The 14,621-nt window shown below is 39.9% G+C and overlaps 1 protein-coding gene across 1 annotated transcript in view; it reads left to right on the top strand.

The window, feature by feature from the left end:
- The first annotated feature begins 3,063 nt into the window (after positions 1-3,063).
- LOC110040581 (dynein axonemal heavy chain 5-like) overlaps positions 3,064-14,621 on the top strand; it is a 54,147-nt gene continuing 42,589 nt past the window's right edge. Inside the window, exons 1-10 of the mRNA XM_020745831.2 lie at positions 3,064-3,450; positions 5,314-5,448; positions 8,028-8,115; positions 8,892-9,055; positions 9,268-9,445; positions 9,868-10,043; positions 11,123-11,299; positions 12,206-12,319; positions 12,742-12,849; positions 13,497-13,943. Coding sequence (XP_020601490.2) covers positions 3,289-3,450; positions 5,314-5,448; positions 8,028-8,115; positions 8,892-9,055; positions 9,268-9,445; positions 9,868-10,043; positions 11,123-11,299; positions 12,206-12,319; positions 12,742-12,849; positions 13,497-13,943 — 1,749 coding nt within the window. The 5' untranslated portion in view covers positions 3,064-3,288. The remainder of the gene's footprint in view (positions 3,451-5,313; positions 5,449-8,027; positions 8,116-8,891; positions 9,056-9,267; positions 9,446-9,867; positions 10,044-11,122; positions 11,300-12,205; positions 12,320-12,741; positions 12,850-13,496; positions 13,944-14,621) is intronic.

Genomic DNA, 14,621 nt, shown 5'->3' on the forward strand with positions numbered 1-14,621 from the left:
TCCTTTAATTTGTTTCATGTGGAGATTTCATTTTTCAGGAAAACTGAAACCGCCCGTACGCAATGCTACGTGATGTGGACACTTCAGAGTGAACTACTGAGAGCGGTTTTCTCTTGAATGTTAGCCTGCGGAGCATGCAGGCGGGAGAGGGGGAGGGGGGGGGGGGGGACAAAGCATGGATGGATGCAACTCAGGCTACTTGAATGTTGAAAAGTAATTGGTTTTGCATTATTATGCTAGAAGATTGAATTAAAAAACTCGCGCCACTTTTTCATCCAATTGGAAAAGTAAAACCAAAACCAATCGCAGCTCGCTCGCACACGTTTTCCCGCGCTTCGCGTCAGCCACGCTCGCATGTATTTACTGAGTTTTAATTGGTTGACTGCAGTGTCAGTGGCCTTTGTTATTGGGCAGAGTGGTTACCGTAGAATTCCGAAAGTAACGGCCCCCTCCGAAAATAACGGCTCCCCGAAAGTAACGTTAATTTTTTACCTTCCTATTGAACCCCGAAAGTAGCGGCCCGCATGAAAGTAGAACTTTGGAAGAAGTCGCTAGGGGAGAAACTCTCTGATTTCAAGCGCGATGCGGATGGAACAGCCTAACTGCAGGCCTGAACAACTTGAAGAGTTATTTGTGGTTTTCTTTCGAACTTAACTGAACTTTTCTTGAAATTATGATTTACAAGATGTATTTGTCTAGCAGCAGAGTCAAATGATGTACTGTATGGTAATCAGTTGTACTGCCGGTGGCAGATCTGGGGGAGGCCCGGGGGTCCCGGGCCCCCTTATTTTGGGTAAAAAAAAACAGTCGCTGAAGGAAGAAAAGCCCCCCCCCCCCCTCCCCCTTAGCTCAAGGTCTGGATCCGCCACTGATTGCGACCATTATACGTTCGGCCTACAGTACCAACGCTAGGGGCGATTTTTGTTTATACAGTCCGCTTTGGTTTAATTATGTGGGTAGTTAGGAACATATTTAATTTCATGTGTTGCGCGTCTGCTTTGTCTGAGACGACTAGTTCTGTTACCGTACAGACGCTTTTTAACCATCCGAAAGTTACGGCTACCCGACAGCAGAGGCCCCTTTTGGCTGCTAAATCCGAAAGTGACGGGGGCCGTTATTTTCGGAATTCTACGGTACCTTGGTTTCGATTTTACACAGCGTCTGCGTTCCCAGACGAGGCTTTACGACACTCAATTGAAAATTTCTACTCAGTGTGAATCCAGTATCAGTGGCTGGTTCTCCTTTGTTGAAACTTGAAGATCTTCTTTTATTGGATAGTTTTCTCGACATTTTTTACAACCACGTGAGTGTGCTGACCGTCCATTGCCGTACGAGCTTGTTGTGTGAGGCCAGGGGCCTCTTTCTCGAAATTCCTGTAACTCAATACGGACCCGAAGCCAAATTTTTTTAAAAGATCTACGGAATAGTAGTGCGGGTTTTAGCTCAAAACCAGTCCATTCTGTTTCTCCAATTTATTGTTTGAATTTCCAAACTATTAATATCTCGATCTTGAATGTAAACAGGGCAAACAAACAAAAAACCAAACAAACAAACAAACAAGCACGTGCTGGGGAATATATATTAGCCCGATATCGAGATAGTACGGTCCATACAAAAACAATCGAGAGCCAATAATATTCCTGGCCGGAATATTCCCCACTGTGTGGCTCGATCAACAAAGCAATGCAGGTTAGTAGGTAGTTTATAATATGGCACTCAAGCCACGATCCGGCGTGGGGGTGCGGGGGGGTGGGGGGGGGGGGTATTCCCAGAAAAATTGGATAAGGGTGTGTTGCCCGCTTCCCAAAACCCTTACCCCATTTATGACCAAAATCTGCGATTTTCCCTACCCTATTTATGACCTGACCAAAAATTCGATTACCTATTTATTACCTGACCCCTGTATTGTAGTCAAACGTCCAACATCCTACACTAGTATGCTTTAATCGAAGGCACGAAATGTACAACTTAAACGGTGAAAACGATGAACGCGATGAAAGCGATGGAAAGCGAGCGGTTGCTACAAACAAAATGAATTACTAGTTATGAACGAATGCAATAAAAAGAAACAGAAATAACGAACCAAGCAAAGGTAGACGATACTTAAAAACGTCGTATAACTAGGACGGCTAGGAACACGGTAGAGGAAAGCGGGGAAGACGGTGAATTGAAACAAGATGACTGTAACGTCGCGATGGAAATGCACATCAAATAGACTAGAAAAACGCATACAAAAAAGGACTGAAACAAAACGAAATTATGCGAAAAAAACCTAGCAGAATATTGATTACGTGAAAGCGAGATAAACGAAAAGGATGCGATGATGACGGGAAGAATGCGCGTAGAAACGGAAAAAAAAATAACAAAATAATTAAATGCGGCCATGCGGCGGCAACACCTTGTTTCAGACCTGCCTTACAATTAGTTCCTTAGTTCAGACCAATGTTTTAAAAACATAATTTGTGAGGGGCTTTTTTGACCGTCTTTTCGATCATGATGAAAAAATAGCCTCTTTTTAAAAGCATACCCATATCGAGACTAGAAGGCAAAAGCCATACCCTATTCATGATTACCAAAATGGCCAAAATCAGTACCCCATCTATGACCTATACCCTTTGGGGCCGTACATATAAGGGAGTACACCCCGGGCATGACAAAATTCTGACCAATCAGAATGTTCGGATTTATCTCATTCAAGACTACTGAGACTACAAGAGGCTTTACATCATCAACTTGGGCACGGGGCTCCAAAAGCTGCCCTTTATACTTAGAAAACCAGCTGCAGAGGCCTTTCAACCAAAGGCCCTTCAACCAGCTGCAGAGTCCCGCCTCTAACTCTGGTTTCTTCGACATTTGTACTAATAAGAAAGTTCTTTTATATCGCCACTTAACCTCATAATTTATAGTTTACTGATTGTTTTTGTGACCTAACAAAAACAGCGAAAATCAAAATGAGGGTTTTGTCTTACCCTTCATTGCATCTTTTCATCACCGTTTTGTGATTGAGGGCTAATCATTTTTCGGACCAATCAGAGCCCTTCATGCATGATTAATTTTGTTTATGAGGGTTCAACACTGCTTCCATGGAAATTAGAAGTCAGCCGCAGAAGTGAACTTGAAATGACCAAACCAGACACTGGAAACGAAACGTCAGGATTAATTTGAGGCAACTTGTGAACGTATTGAAGACATTTAACCGAAAAACTTATCAAGGGAAACTACAATGATTTGGAAAAACTCGTGAAGTGCGATTTTGAAACGACAACAAAAAAATCTTCTCGAACCATTATGGCGGATCAGCCTTCTTCGAGTGTTAATCCAGCTCCCCATAGCCGAGGAGGAAGGCATCGCTCCCGTAAGCAGCAAAAACCTTCGACGGCTGAACGAGAGCAGAAAAAGGCTTCAAGGTTACAGGCTTTGGGTCCAGGCGAATCAATAAAAGAAAAACAGGTTAGTAACGACTGCAAGCGCGCCAAAACTTTCATGACTTCTTGAGGTTTAGCATGTCACGCTACTCGATCATGACGGTCTTGGTGCTGCAGGAATGTGTTTTTCCTTTTAGCTTATTTTGAAAATCCTGTCGTTGTGTCTTGGGACTTGTCTTGATAGATAAAATAGCCTGCTACTATGTTGTATGTTTTAGCATTTGATGGATGCGTAATGCTGACATTAAATTTTGTGCGCCGCTCAAAGCTGTGAAAACGAACTGCAAATAAACTTCATCGCCATAAGCCTACTTGCTCTCCAGGTTCTAGTGGTATATAGATATATCTTTTTTGTCAATCATATTCTACGGATTCTATCTTGTAGACAAGATAAGCGTAGTCAGAATATTAAAACATCGTAATTAAAAGAAAAAAAAAGAAAAACCCATTGCGATCCATATCCCATTTGTAGTGATGGCTGTAAAGTTTATGAATTTGGCTTGACAAGGAATTTTTTGATCATGGTTTTAAGCTATCTTTTTTTTTCTGTTGTCGATATGGTTTGGTTTTTCTCAAATTTATGCCAATGTCTTAAAGCGAAGCCACTGTATGACTTAATACACGTCGTATACACCGATTTTATGGGGACTGTTTGTACAGCTGAAAGTGTGTTATTTTGTCAGCAATATTCCGGTTTTTCCTAAACGACTACTATGGAAACAAATAATGTTATGTCGTCTTAAAACAGTCATGTGGCACAAGTAAGAGAAACAACTTTCTTGAACATGACACTACATGGTGGAAATAAAAACTAGTTTTGTTTTTATTTCATTCACAAAGTGTAAAGCCTGGTTCACACTAGCGACATAACAACATCGACATAACGACATAGCGAAAAGATCAGTTTTATCTTTGTCTTTATGTTCATGCTGTTATGTTGCTAATATGTCATTACGTCTACATGTTCACACTACAAACATAACGTCTTTTTTACCTCAAGATAACGTCCTTTTTATGTCGTTCGTGACCGTGTCGTTATGTTGTTATGTCACTAGTGTGAACCAGGCTTAACATAATCCTAATCCAGTCTATGTGGAGATTGTTTGGGACAACCATGCATCTTCACCAATAATTTGGCCTCCCCACAGCAGGGGCATTCATTACATCATGAGTGTATGTACAAAGTCAGTTGTTAGATTCAAAGGAAGTGTGCATGAATTTGGCAGCTACAGTTTGGGTGCTATGATTTAGACCTGCTTGCAACTGAGCCTGCGCTGTTGGAAATGAATATTTTGTACATTTAGCTTGGGACAGTAAATTGATGGCCATGAACCAAATTTTCCGAGTTTTGTAGCTCGGCAAATGGTTATGGCATGTGGTCAGAAAATACATTTTCCAAGTTGTAGCTTGGCAAATGGCCATGATTTGTTGTCAACTTTCCAAGTTGCATACAACTGTAGCTTGCAAAAAGGCTGTGATCTGAGGTCAGAATTGGATGTCAAATTCCTACTGCCCCCCCCCCCCCCTCTCCCTTAACCAGGGCACATCAATTATTCAAATGCCTTGGGATAGGAGCATGCTGAGACACCATGGACCATATCCCCAGGGAAGGTATTTTTGGTTTGAACAGCTCCACTGGCCCCTCTGGAATTTCCAGTTAAGCATCAAACTGCCCTTTTAAAAATTTTGACATCTGCGAATCCAACCTCCTCGGAATTTCTAGTGAGCTTCCATCAGGTGTGTACATGTATGTGTTTTTTTCTGGAACTGTACATTAACTCTAGGGACTTGTGAAAGGGGGTGAGAGGGTGGTTGGGTGACAGGATACCTTTCTTGCAATCTAAGAAACCTGATGTATAGTTCTGTACACTGTATGTTCCCACCTTAGCAAAAAGCCAGAGAAGAACGTGAAGCAAAGCGATCCATGATTGACTTCAGACATGACTATTTGATAAGCACAGTTGCTAATACTCTTGGACTAACAAATGATGAAGTCACAGAGTCCTTGCTGGAAGGGACTCAGGTCTGTAAGCATTTTCTTTTTTGTAATATTTCATGTAATTGATGGTATCTTTACGCAATGGCTAACATCAAATCAACAACAACAACAATTATATTGAATATTAATTCATTTACATTTACAGTGTACTTAAAAATTAATACTAAACACATTATAAAATGAAGGCCAATTGCCAATAAATTATTGCCAGTGTGGCTTGTGCAAAGGCTAACGGCTGGTTTTCACTAGCGACAGAGTCGTAGTTGGAATCATTGTTGGAGCCGTATGAGAGGTTATGGCCTTGTGAAAATCGAAAATCAAAAGTTGGAGTTGTAAGCAGAGTCATAAGCTCGACAGAATCAGAGTCAGAAGAATCAGAACATTTCCTTACTTCTGATTCAGTTTACTACTCCGTCGTGTGTGATCCAGTGAAAATTAGATTGGCAGAGTTGGAAGCAGAAGCGGAAGAACCAACCAGTCACAAGGTCCAGAATTGAACATTGTGTTTGGTTTATTCCTCTCCTTCTGTTTGCGACTCCGACTATGCAGTTTTAACTAGATCACGAGTGATGGAGTCATAAGTGGAAGCGGTGTTCTGCTTCTGACTCTGTCAGTTTGATTTTCATTAGATCATATTGCTCTACGCTTCTGATTATGACTCTGACTATGACTCCGACTATGACTCCATCACTAGTGAAAACCAGTCTTAATGCCCTAACCCTAACCTTAACCCTAAAGTAGAATATTATTACTCCCAGGTAAGACTATGACCTACATGTAAATAAGGGATAGCTATATAACCTGATGTTACAAAATATTTCATGACTTTGTTCAAAAAATTACATGTACATTCGTGCGGTTGCTGTACACTCTAACTTGCACCCCACACATACCTTGGTACATAATTTAGAACCACATCAGTAGTCTAAAGATACATCCCTCCAAATACCAGTGCCGGCAGAACTTCTCCTCATCCAGGGGCCATGAAAGTAATGAAGACAGCACTATTGACTCTGGCCAGGTCTTCAACCCAGACCACTCAAAGTCCAGTGCAGTAAAGGTCTAATCTTACTTTATGTGTACACATGTACTTTCTCCTAAAATTTCCCAACCTGGATTGACAGTTCGGCCATTTTTACACTAGGTGGCCGGCTCATAAATTGCATGAGTGTATTCAAGCCAGTCGGTCATTGGACAATTGTCCGGTAAATTTGAGGTTTTGACAGGTAAAAACTAATTAGCCTGGTCAGACACTCTGACCGGGCATTTCTGCTAAAATGAAAAATATTTTAACTGGAAATTTGTGGCCAAATATGGGACAAGTTATTTTGTTATACTGCCACACAATGCTACGCAAAAAAGCATTGTTATCGGTTTTGTTTTATTCTAATTCTGAGAATTTTATCATGCGCAGTGCGCCGTCTCAAATGTTATGTCGAATTGTCAACACATCACAACAGCGCCACTATTCCTGTGTGTTAATTTACGCATTTTGCAGTGGCGTTGTGAAAGATCGTGAAGCCCCATTTAGTCTGAATTACGTTCGTCTGAAAAACTACTTAGAACTGAGGTCTTATGTAATTACTCATTGTTTGTTACCACCAAGTGTTGTGGAATTAAGTTTCAGTTGTAATACATTGACCTGATTAAAGATATTATGGAAATTGAGTACACAGCCCAAATACTCATGTTTCGTTTATGTGAATGCAATCGCTTTCAAAAACTTTAAAACCTCTAAAACATAACCAAATGTTTTTCTAGTCCGTATGATCAAAACTCAGTTTAATTTTTAACCTTTTATAGTTTTTTTACGTCTGCCAGTGTGGTTGAAATGTAGTTTCCGTACCACAGACATGTTTTTGTGAAAAGCGTGAATGTACAAATTGGTCACGCTTTATAGTCACGACTGCCGCCGATTCCACATTTTAAATAATTACGCAAATTTTTTATTCAATTGACCCCGAAAGCTTTCACAGGAAACTTGCTTTCAGAAAAAGTCGAAGAACTCATTTCAGCCAATTTTCAAGTCTCTGAATGTTATTGTGAGGTTTTATACTGACAAGCTGTCCATGCGGGAGATTGTTTCATCCCTTTTCCCTTTCAGTCCCTAGACGTCATGGGAAACTTGTTGCATTGGAAACGCTTGTGTGACTAGGGGTATAAACATTTGTAAATTTGTCAATTTTCAACAGGTAAATTTATACCAGACGCAATGTATAGGTCCCCTTGCTGGTGCTAGTAGCGATTTTACACTCAGATGACTTTTAAGCTATTTGAATTTGCAACCAATATTTTGGCGAAGAGTCTACACTGAAATACCAAAATGTCTCAAATGTCTCTTTTTAATTTCTAATGACAAACAATTTTTTTTGTCCGACCAGACTGGCTTTTTGTCAGGTCAAAACTTGTCTTTGTCCTGACAAATGACCTGCCTATAGACAAAAATTATTTGCAGGCTTGGTATTATAAGTTGAATTGGAAATACAGTACTTATCATACACAAAATATAAAATTTTAATGCTTATTATACACTATATAACTTGATGTTCATAAAATTTATTATTTTATTTTCTTCTTAAACAATCTTGATCATCTTTGTGTAGATCGAAACCATGGAAGACTTTTTCAAGGCAGATGGTCTTTCAAGGATTGTATTTTACTTTCAAGAAGTTGAAAACTTACCAGATGCAGGTACTTTTCTAGAGTCATTTCAAGGTTTGCAGTCAGGAAAAGGGGAAACCGAAGGTTATGTTGGGGGCTTCAAGGTTTACATGTATATATATGACTTGTATCTAATACACAGGCAGAGATGCTAACCTGAAGGAGTTGGAATCTGTGATGTTGCCAATTTTACCTCTTCTCAACTCCCAGCAATGCAGTGCACATGATTGAGTTTCACTGATTAAACACAAAAACATAATAAACGTCCCCAACATTGCCTAGAGTCAGCCAAAATAAATGTGAAAATACACACAGAAGCCTCTTTCCTTGATATGTGGGGATTTGGTGACCGGTAGAGGAGACTGGGAGATTTGGTCTGTACAGGGGTGTGTCTGGGAGACTCCCAGAGAGGTGCAGTCCATAAGAGTTGGCATAGATGCACATGCAAAAGTTATATATAATATTACTCTTGTCTTGTTCCTCACAAAATGGGTCTCCTTGGAATCAGTTTATTATTAATTCATGGTTTTGTTATAGACCTGTAATCCATTGCAAACTCAATGAGACTGATCAACAATATATAATAATAATTTATTATTCCAATTTAAAAAAATCCCAAAAGGCTAAAAAGTTAAAGAATCCCAGTCTAAGTAAAGTTTTAAATGATATTTGGATTACTGAATCAATAATAATTTTGTTAATAAGTCTACGAGATAAATATATTATGTACATGTACACTGAACATGTACAAATAACATCCTTTGGTGTTCCCTTAACTTGTATTCATGTATTGCTCTTTTTTGCAGTTGAACATGTAAGACTCGGTCCTGGTGGTGCACAGGCAGCCAACATCAAGACCAAACCCAAAGTTTTTATTACAGATACAAGGGACATGCAGCTAGCTGGAGCGTGTGTGTTCTTTATCAAAATCAATCCATCAAAAGCTCTTACTTTGGCCAACATTAATCAGGTAATTATAATTTACACTAGTTAACAAGCCATGTTAAAGTAGCTAACAAAGTTTAAAAGACATTTTTATTATTAATACCTTGCTATACTAGCTGATAAAAATAATGAACAAAAAAGTGTGCTTGGTTGCAATAAATGTAGATGGTGTAAAACAAAAAAAGGATGATTTTAATAAATTATTTTGATTGGAATTGCTCCCGTCTTTCCTCTTAGGAAACAACATTTGGTCTGTTGGACACTCGGGGTGTTGGAGTCCTGCATTCTGTTGAAAGACTTCTTGCTGATATCTACATTCCTGCCCTGTCTAAGAGTTCCAACTGGGGTGAGCTGTCGGACAAACATGGATCGGGAGTGCGTCAAGGCTTCATGAACCAATTAGAAAATTTTGTTGGTAAGTTAATATTATAATCAGTATCGTTAAAGGGAATAGGGTAACAAATTTTGGGTCAAGTCTGAAAGAAACTAATTTTTTTTACCAAGTTATGGTATGGTAGGTGAATTAATAACATGCAAATTTTTAAGTTCAAAACTTAACTCGTGATTATGTTTTTGGCTGCTGTCAGTCATTTTTAGGATGTGAACTAATGAACCTCAAGAAAAAAACGGATCAAAACCTACTAGTTACAACACACATGATCTTTTGAACCCACTGAAGTAAACTTCTGTTTCCTGAGAGGTCTGCCAAGATGTTTGGTGGCAGCAAAATATGAAATTGTTGATTGAGGGGAGTTCACATGTTAAATTGAAAGATGCAGTAACTGATGTTAAACTGAATTTTATTATAAAATAGTTTGTTCATTTGAATTCTGTCAGGTATCCTTAGTAGTGCACAGGCCAGTTTAGATGATGCAGTGACACTCAAGGAATGCGACAGTGTTGACTTGACAAGAATAAGCTCCCCTAATGATTACATAGCAGCTGCTAGTTCCAGCGAGACGCTGGAGCAAATTGAAGAGATTGTCACAGCGTGGATCAAACAGATTGAACAGGTAACACATGCACAATACACACATTTTTAGAAGGAAAAAAGAATGGATTGTACGTAACTTTGACAATGCACGCGTGATTGACAAGGGAAATTTCCGTGTTAGAAAAACTTTGGATTCCTGGCACACAGCAATTACGAACCATGCTAACAATAATGCGAAACAATTACCAAGACAATATTCAATTTTATTTTGAACTTCACATTAGCATTTTTACTCGCACACAAGCATTTTTATTGTTTTTATTATAATTTTGTTTTTTCACACTTTTCTTAGCATATATTTTAACGTTCGCGCTTTCTATCTATTACTCGTTAAAGACTACAGACTGGTAGTCGAAAGCTCGTTTTAAACAAATTTTTAACCAGAGATCGTTTTTCTATTTTTCCAAATGTCTTATCCTGGTTACTCATCTATTTTTAAATATACTAACTTGATAAACATTGGGTAGTGGCAATTAATGTTAGACAACCAATAACCTGTGATGGACTAACATCTCATCCAGTGATGTGTGGAAGTACCCCTAGGCACCTCATGCAACTGACACTAGCAGTTAGGCCTATGGGCAGACTTACAATGAATCAATCGCATCTTTAGATGACACACATTTTCAATCAACAGAGACCGAATGCCTGACGCTCTGGGGGAAATAACAAAACTGGAACCAGAAAATCTTGGTCTTGTTTTGACTGTGTGCATGTGTTCTAGTTCAATAACGGTTTCTAAAAATGCGTAGAGAGCGTAACCGCCGTGACTAATGCTGGTTCACCCTCCGATTTCTTCCAGAGGTCTCAATTTGTTGGTATAGACCAACAGAATCACAGCCTCTGGGAACGAGATTAAAGATATATGCTTTGGTCACCCTTTTTAGAAGTGAAAACTAGGACAGAAATTTGGTTGTAGAATAAGGACAACAGTGGCCCTGATTTCTCAACTGTTACGAAAATGTACTCAGAAGGTTCACATCTAGGGGCGGAGCAGGCCTTTTGCTCTTGGCAGGTTGTGTTGTCTAGACTGTCTGCTGTTGTCAGACATACAATGCATTGTTCATTGTACCTGCTCATGATTGTTTGTTCTTTTAGGTTTTGGCAGAAAGCGAACAAATGAGAAAGGAGGCTGATGATGTTGGGCCAAAAGCAGAACTTGATCACTGGAAGAAAAGAATGGCCAAGTTTAATTCTCTCTTGGATCAGATCAAAGGCACGGAATGTAAAGCAGTGGTTGGAGTTCTTCATGCAGCCAAGTCAAAACTCTTGAAGGTTTGTTACTCGAAGTGCCTGCAGCTCCTGCTGTTAGTCCATCTCAGTATTTAATCCGACTTCGAGAGAGTTCAAAGCTGACCCGGCCCTGGGGCCCGTTTCTCGAAGGTCCCGAAAAGTTTTCACATCCGGAAAGTCGTAGTAAAATCTCAAACCTCATGATTACAGAGCTGTTTTATTCACATATTCGTAATATGAACAGAGGTTTCCTTCATACAAGAAGTTTCAGGCGCATACACCTCTCTGCTTTTAGATACAGATTAACTAAAAATGGTTTTGCGGGCCCAAAAAGGTCCCGGGGCTTTCGAGAAACGGACCTCTGGCCTCCTGCATAGACGCTCTTAGGGTTTTTCACATAATCTTCAGATTGCGTGACGAGCCTAAAGAGCGTCTGTGCAGGAGGCTAACTAGGCCCTTGATTCTCATCAAAAAATATAGAGAATCGAAAATTCAATCACTGCTGGAAAACGTTACAGGGGAGCTTCAGCAAACCAAGACGACGACGCGAACAAGAACGTCACCAAAGAAAAGGTTTAATGAGCAGAACAATGGTTATGCACGTGCGTTTTGAATCTTGGTACATTTCTCACCCGTCATCTGCAAAACAACAACGTGAAATGACCAAGTTCTGCGTATTTTGGAGAACGTGAACCGTAACGACTGATTTTCCGTATCTCCCTTTGGAATTGAACGCTAGCATGTATTAGCCTGAGCGCTCTTTGACTGATAGGCGTAGTGAACAGATCAACACAGCTGCAGCAATTGAAGTTCAAAAGTAAGTTCATTTTTTACTAGGCGTCTTCCTCGGTGTCGTTGTCGTCATTGCTAAAGCTCCATACAATGTATAATACACATTAATTTAAAATATTGCTGTTCAAAACTTACTTTTTGTTTTCTTTTCGGCAGACATGGCGAGACATTGACAGCAGAATAACTGATTACGCCAATGAAGCTAAAGACAATGTGAAGTTCCTTTATACCCTAGAGAAATTTTGTGACCCACTCTACAACAGTGATCCAGTAAGTAACATCAATCTGTGGTCCAACATAGCACTACATATGTTGCCATTTAGAATAGTTTTCACTTGAGTTTTGTAAAACGAATTAAATCACTTGAAGTAATTTCTCTAACCAATCGCAAGGGACACAGACAAGGCAGTGAACCAATCAAAACTTGAACCAATTACATGTCGCGTCGCTGACACGAATCGCGGGAAAATGTGTGTGAGCGAGTCACCATTGGTTTTGATCGATTGGATGACACACTGACAAAATGGCGCGAGTTTTTTTTAAGCCGATCGCTTACCGAAGTAATACAAAACCAATTCAAACGCGAATTACATTCAACGCTCAAGTGAAAAACTCTCTAGCCAAGTTGTGGCTTTGCTTTTTGTCTTGGATTTTCGTACTAAGTATGAACATTTATACCTGTGTAATGTTAGGTTGGTATGATGGACGGGATTCCAGGCCTTATAAATGCTATCCGCATGATTAACAGTTACTCAAGGTATTACAACACATCTGAAAGGATGACAGCCTTGTTTGTCAAGGTAAGTGTATAAGAGACTGTTTTCGGAAATTTGAAAAGCTAATTTTTGAGGGTAGCCCTTCTTCAGGACTGGGCCTACCAGGCTGACGTTTTGTTAGACTGTTAACCAGTCTTCCAGGCACTCGGTCATTTGTAGAGCAGCGCAAAATGGCGAAAGAAAAAAATGGGTGGGGGAGAGGGGGTTTCGCCGATTTTGGCGCTACGTCCCAACTAACTGAACGCCCGTAAGAGGCTATCAGAATGTTGGAATTTCAGTTTTTCTAAGGGACGGATGATTCGTCTTAATATTGACTTCAAGAGGACAATTAACCACCTGTAAGAGTACTGTACTTCCCGCTGCCAATCACGCAATCACCACAGCAGCTTACAGTGTTCGTAAGCACCTTGAAACTCCTTGAATTTGCAAATTTAAAGTTGTTGAAACTTTTTTTTTCCTTTGTGTTTCCTAATCTTTTACGTAAGTGAGAAATAAGCGTTACACTAACTTTAATGTATTCTTTGGCAGTTTATTCTCTCAGTTTACCAATAACAAATGTATGTAAGTTAAGGGCACAGTAATTCCCTAGTTCCCTCGGTGCCTAGCTATTTTCTCATAAGAATTTAGGGCATACTACATGTAAATGTAACAGAAACTCTGCCCCGTCTCAGGTCACAAATCAAATGATCACCGCTTGCAAAAACTACATCACAGAACACGGCTACAAAACAGTGTGGGAATATCAACAAGAGGAACTCGTTGAGAAACTGAAGCACTGCATCCGATTGAACGAGGAGTATCAGAGATGCTTCCAAAAGACGAAGCAGCGACTTGAGCAGAACCTCGAAGAAAGGCAGTTCGAATTCAGTGAAATGTACATTTTTGGCAAAAGTAACACATTTTCTCGCCGGCTTAACAAGATTATTGATATGCTGGACACGATGAAAGCGTTTTCGTGTCTCGGAGAGTCGCGGATTGAAGGCATGGAGCAACTTTGGAACAAGTTTGTTTTAATTGTTACAACAATGAAGAAGAAACCATACGACTTGCTGGATTATCGCAAGATGGATTTTGATGCTGATTTTGACGAATTCAAACGACAAATAAACGATCTCCAGGTAAGCTAAGCTTGTTCTTTCATCTCAGTTATCGTAGGCTGAATTAAGGGGCGTTCAAAGTACACGCGTGTAACTTGTAAGTGGACTTAAACAAACATCATTACATGTTGAGTGAAAGGGAAAAAATAATGGCGAACACTCGAGCCTGGTTCAGAAATGGAATGCTGGATGCTCCACGGTTCACGTCAGTTGACCAAGTGTAACAATTGTGGATTGTAAGTGAAGAATGATCATCGCAGTTAATTTTCCAATTTAAGCAATTGGAAAGAAGCCTGAAAAAATGAGGGCTTCAACGGGATTCGAACCCGTGACCTCCGCGATACCGGTGCGATGCTCTACCAGCTGAGCTATGAAGCCACACATTGGGAGCGAGGTCAATTAATTGAGTTCATATCTTCCCGTGAGGAGTGAAATGACGTGAAGTTTATATGAAATAATTCATATATGAACTGCGGTTGTAGATTTTTTCAGGCTCCTTCTTTCCAATTGCTTAAATTGGAAAATTAACTGCGATGATCATTCTTCACTTTCATCTACAACCGCAGTTCATATATGAATTATTTCGTATAAACTTCACGTCATTTCACTCCTCACGGGAAGATATGAACTCAATTAATTGACCTCGCTCCCAATGTGTGGCTTCATAGCTCAGCTGGTAGAGCATCGCACCGGTATCGC

Source organism: Orbicella faveolata, unplaced genomic scaffold, assembly GCF_042242905.1.
Source record: "Orbicella faveolata isolate gen_17 unplaced genomic scaffold, um_ofav_v1 contig_3, whole genome shotgun sequence".
Classification (NCBI taxonomy): domain Eukaryota; kingdom Metazoa; phylum Cnidaria; class Anthozoa; order Scleractinia; family Merulinidae; genus Orbicella; species Orbicella faveolata.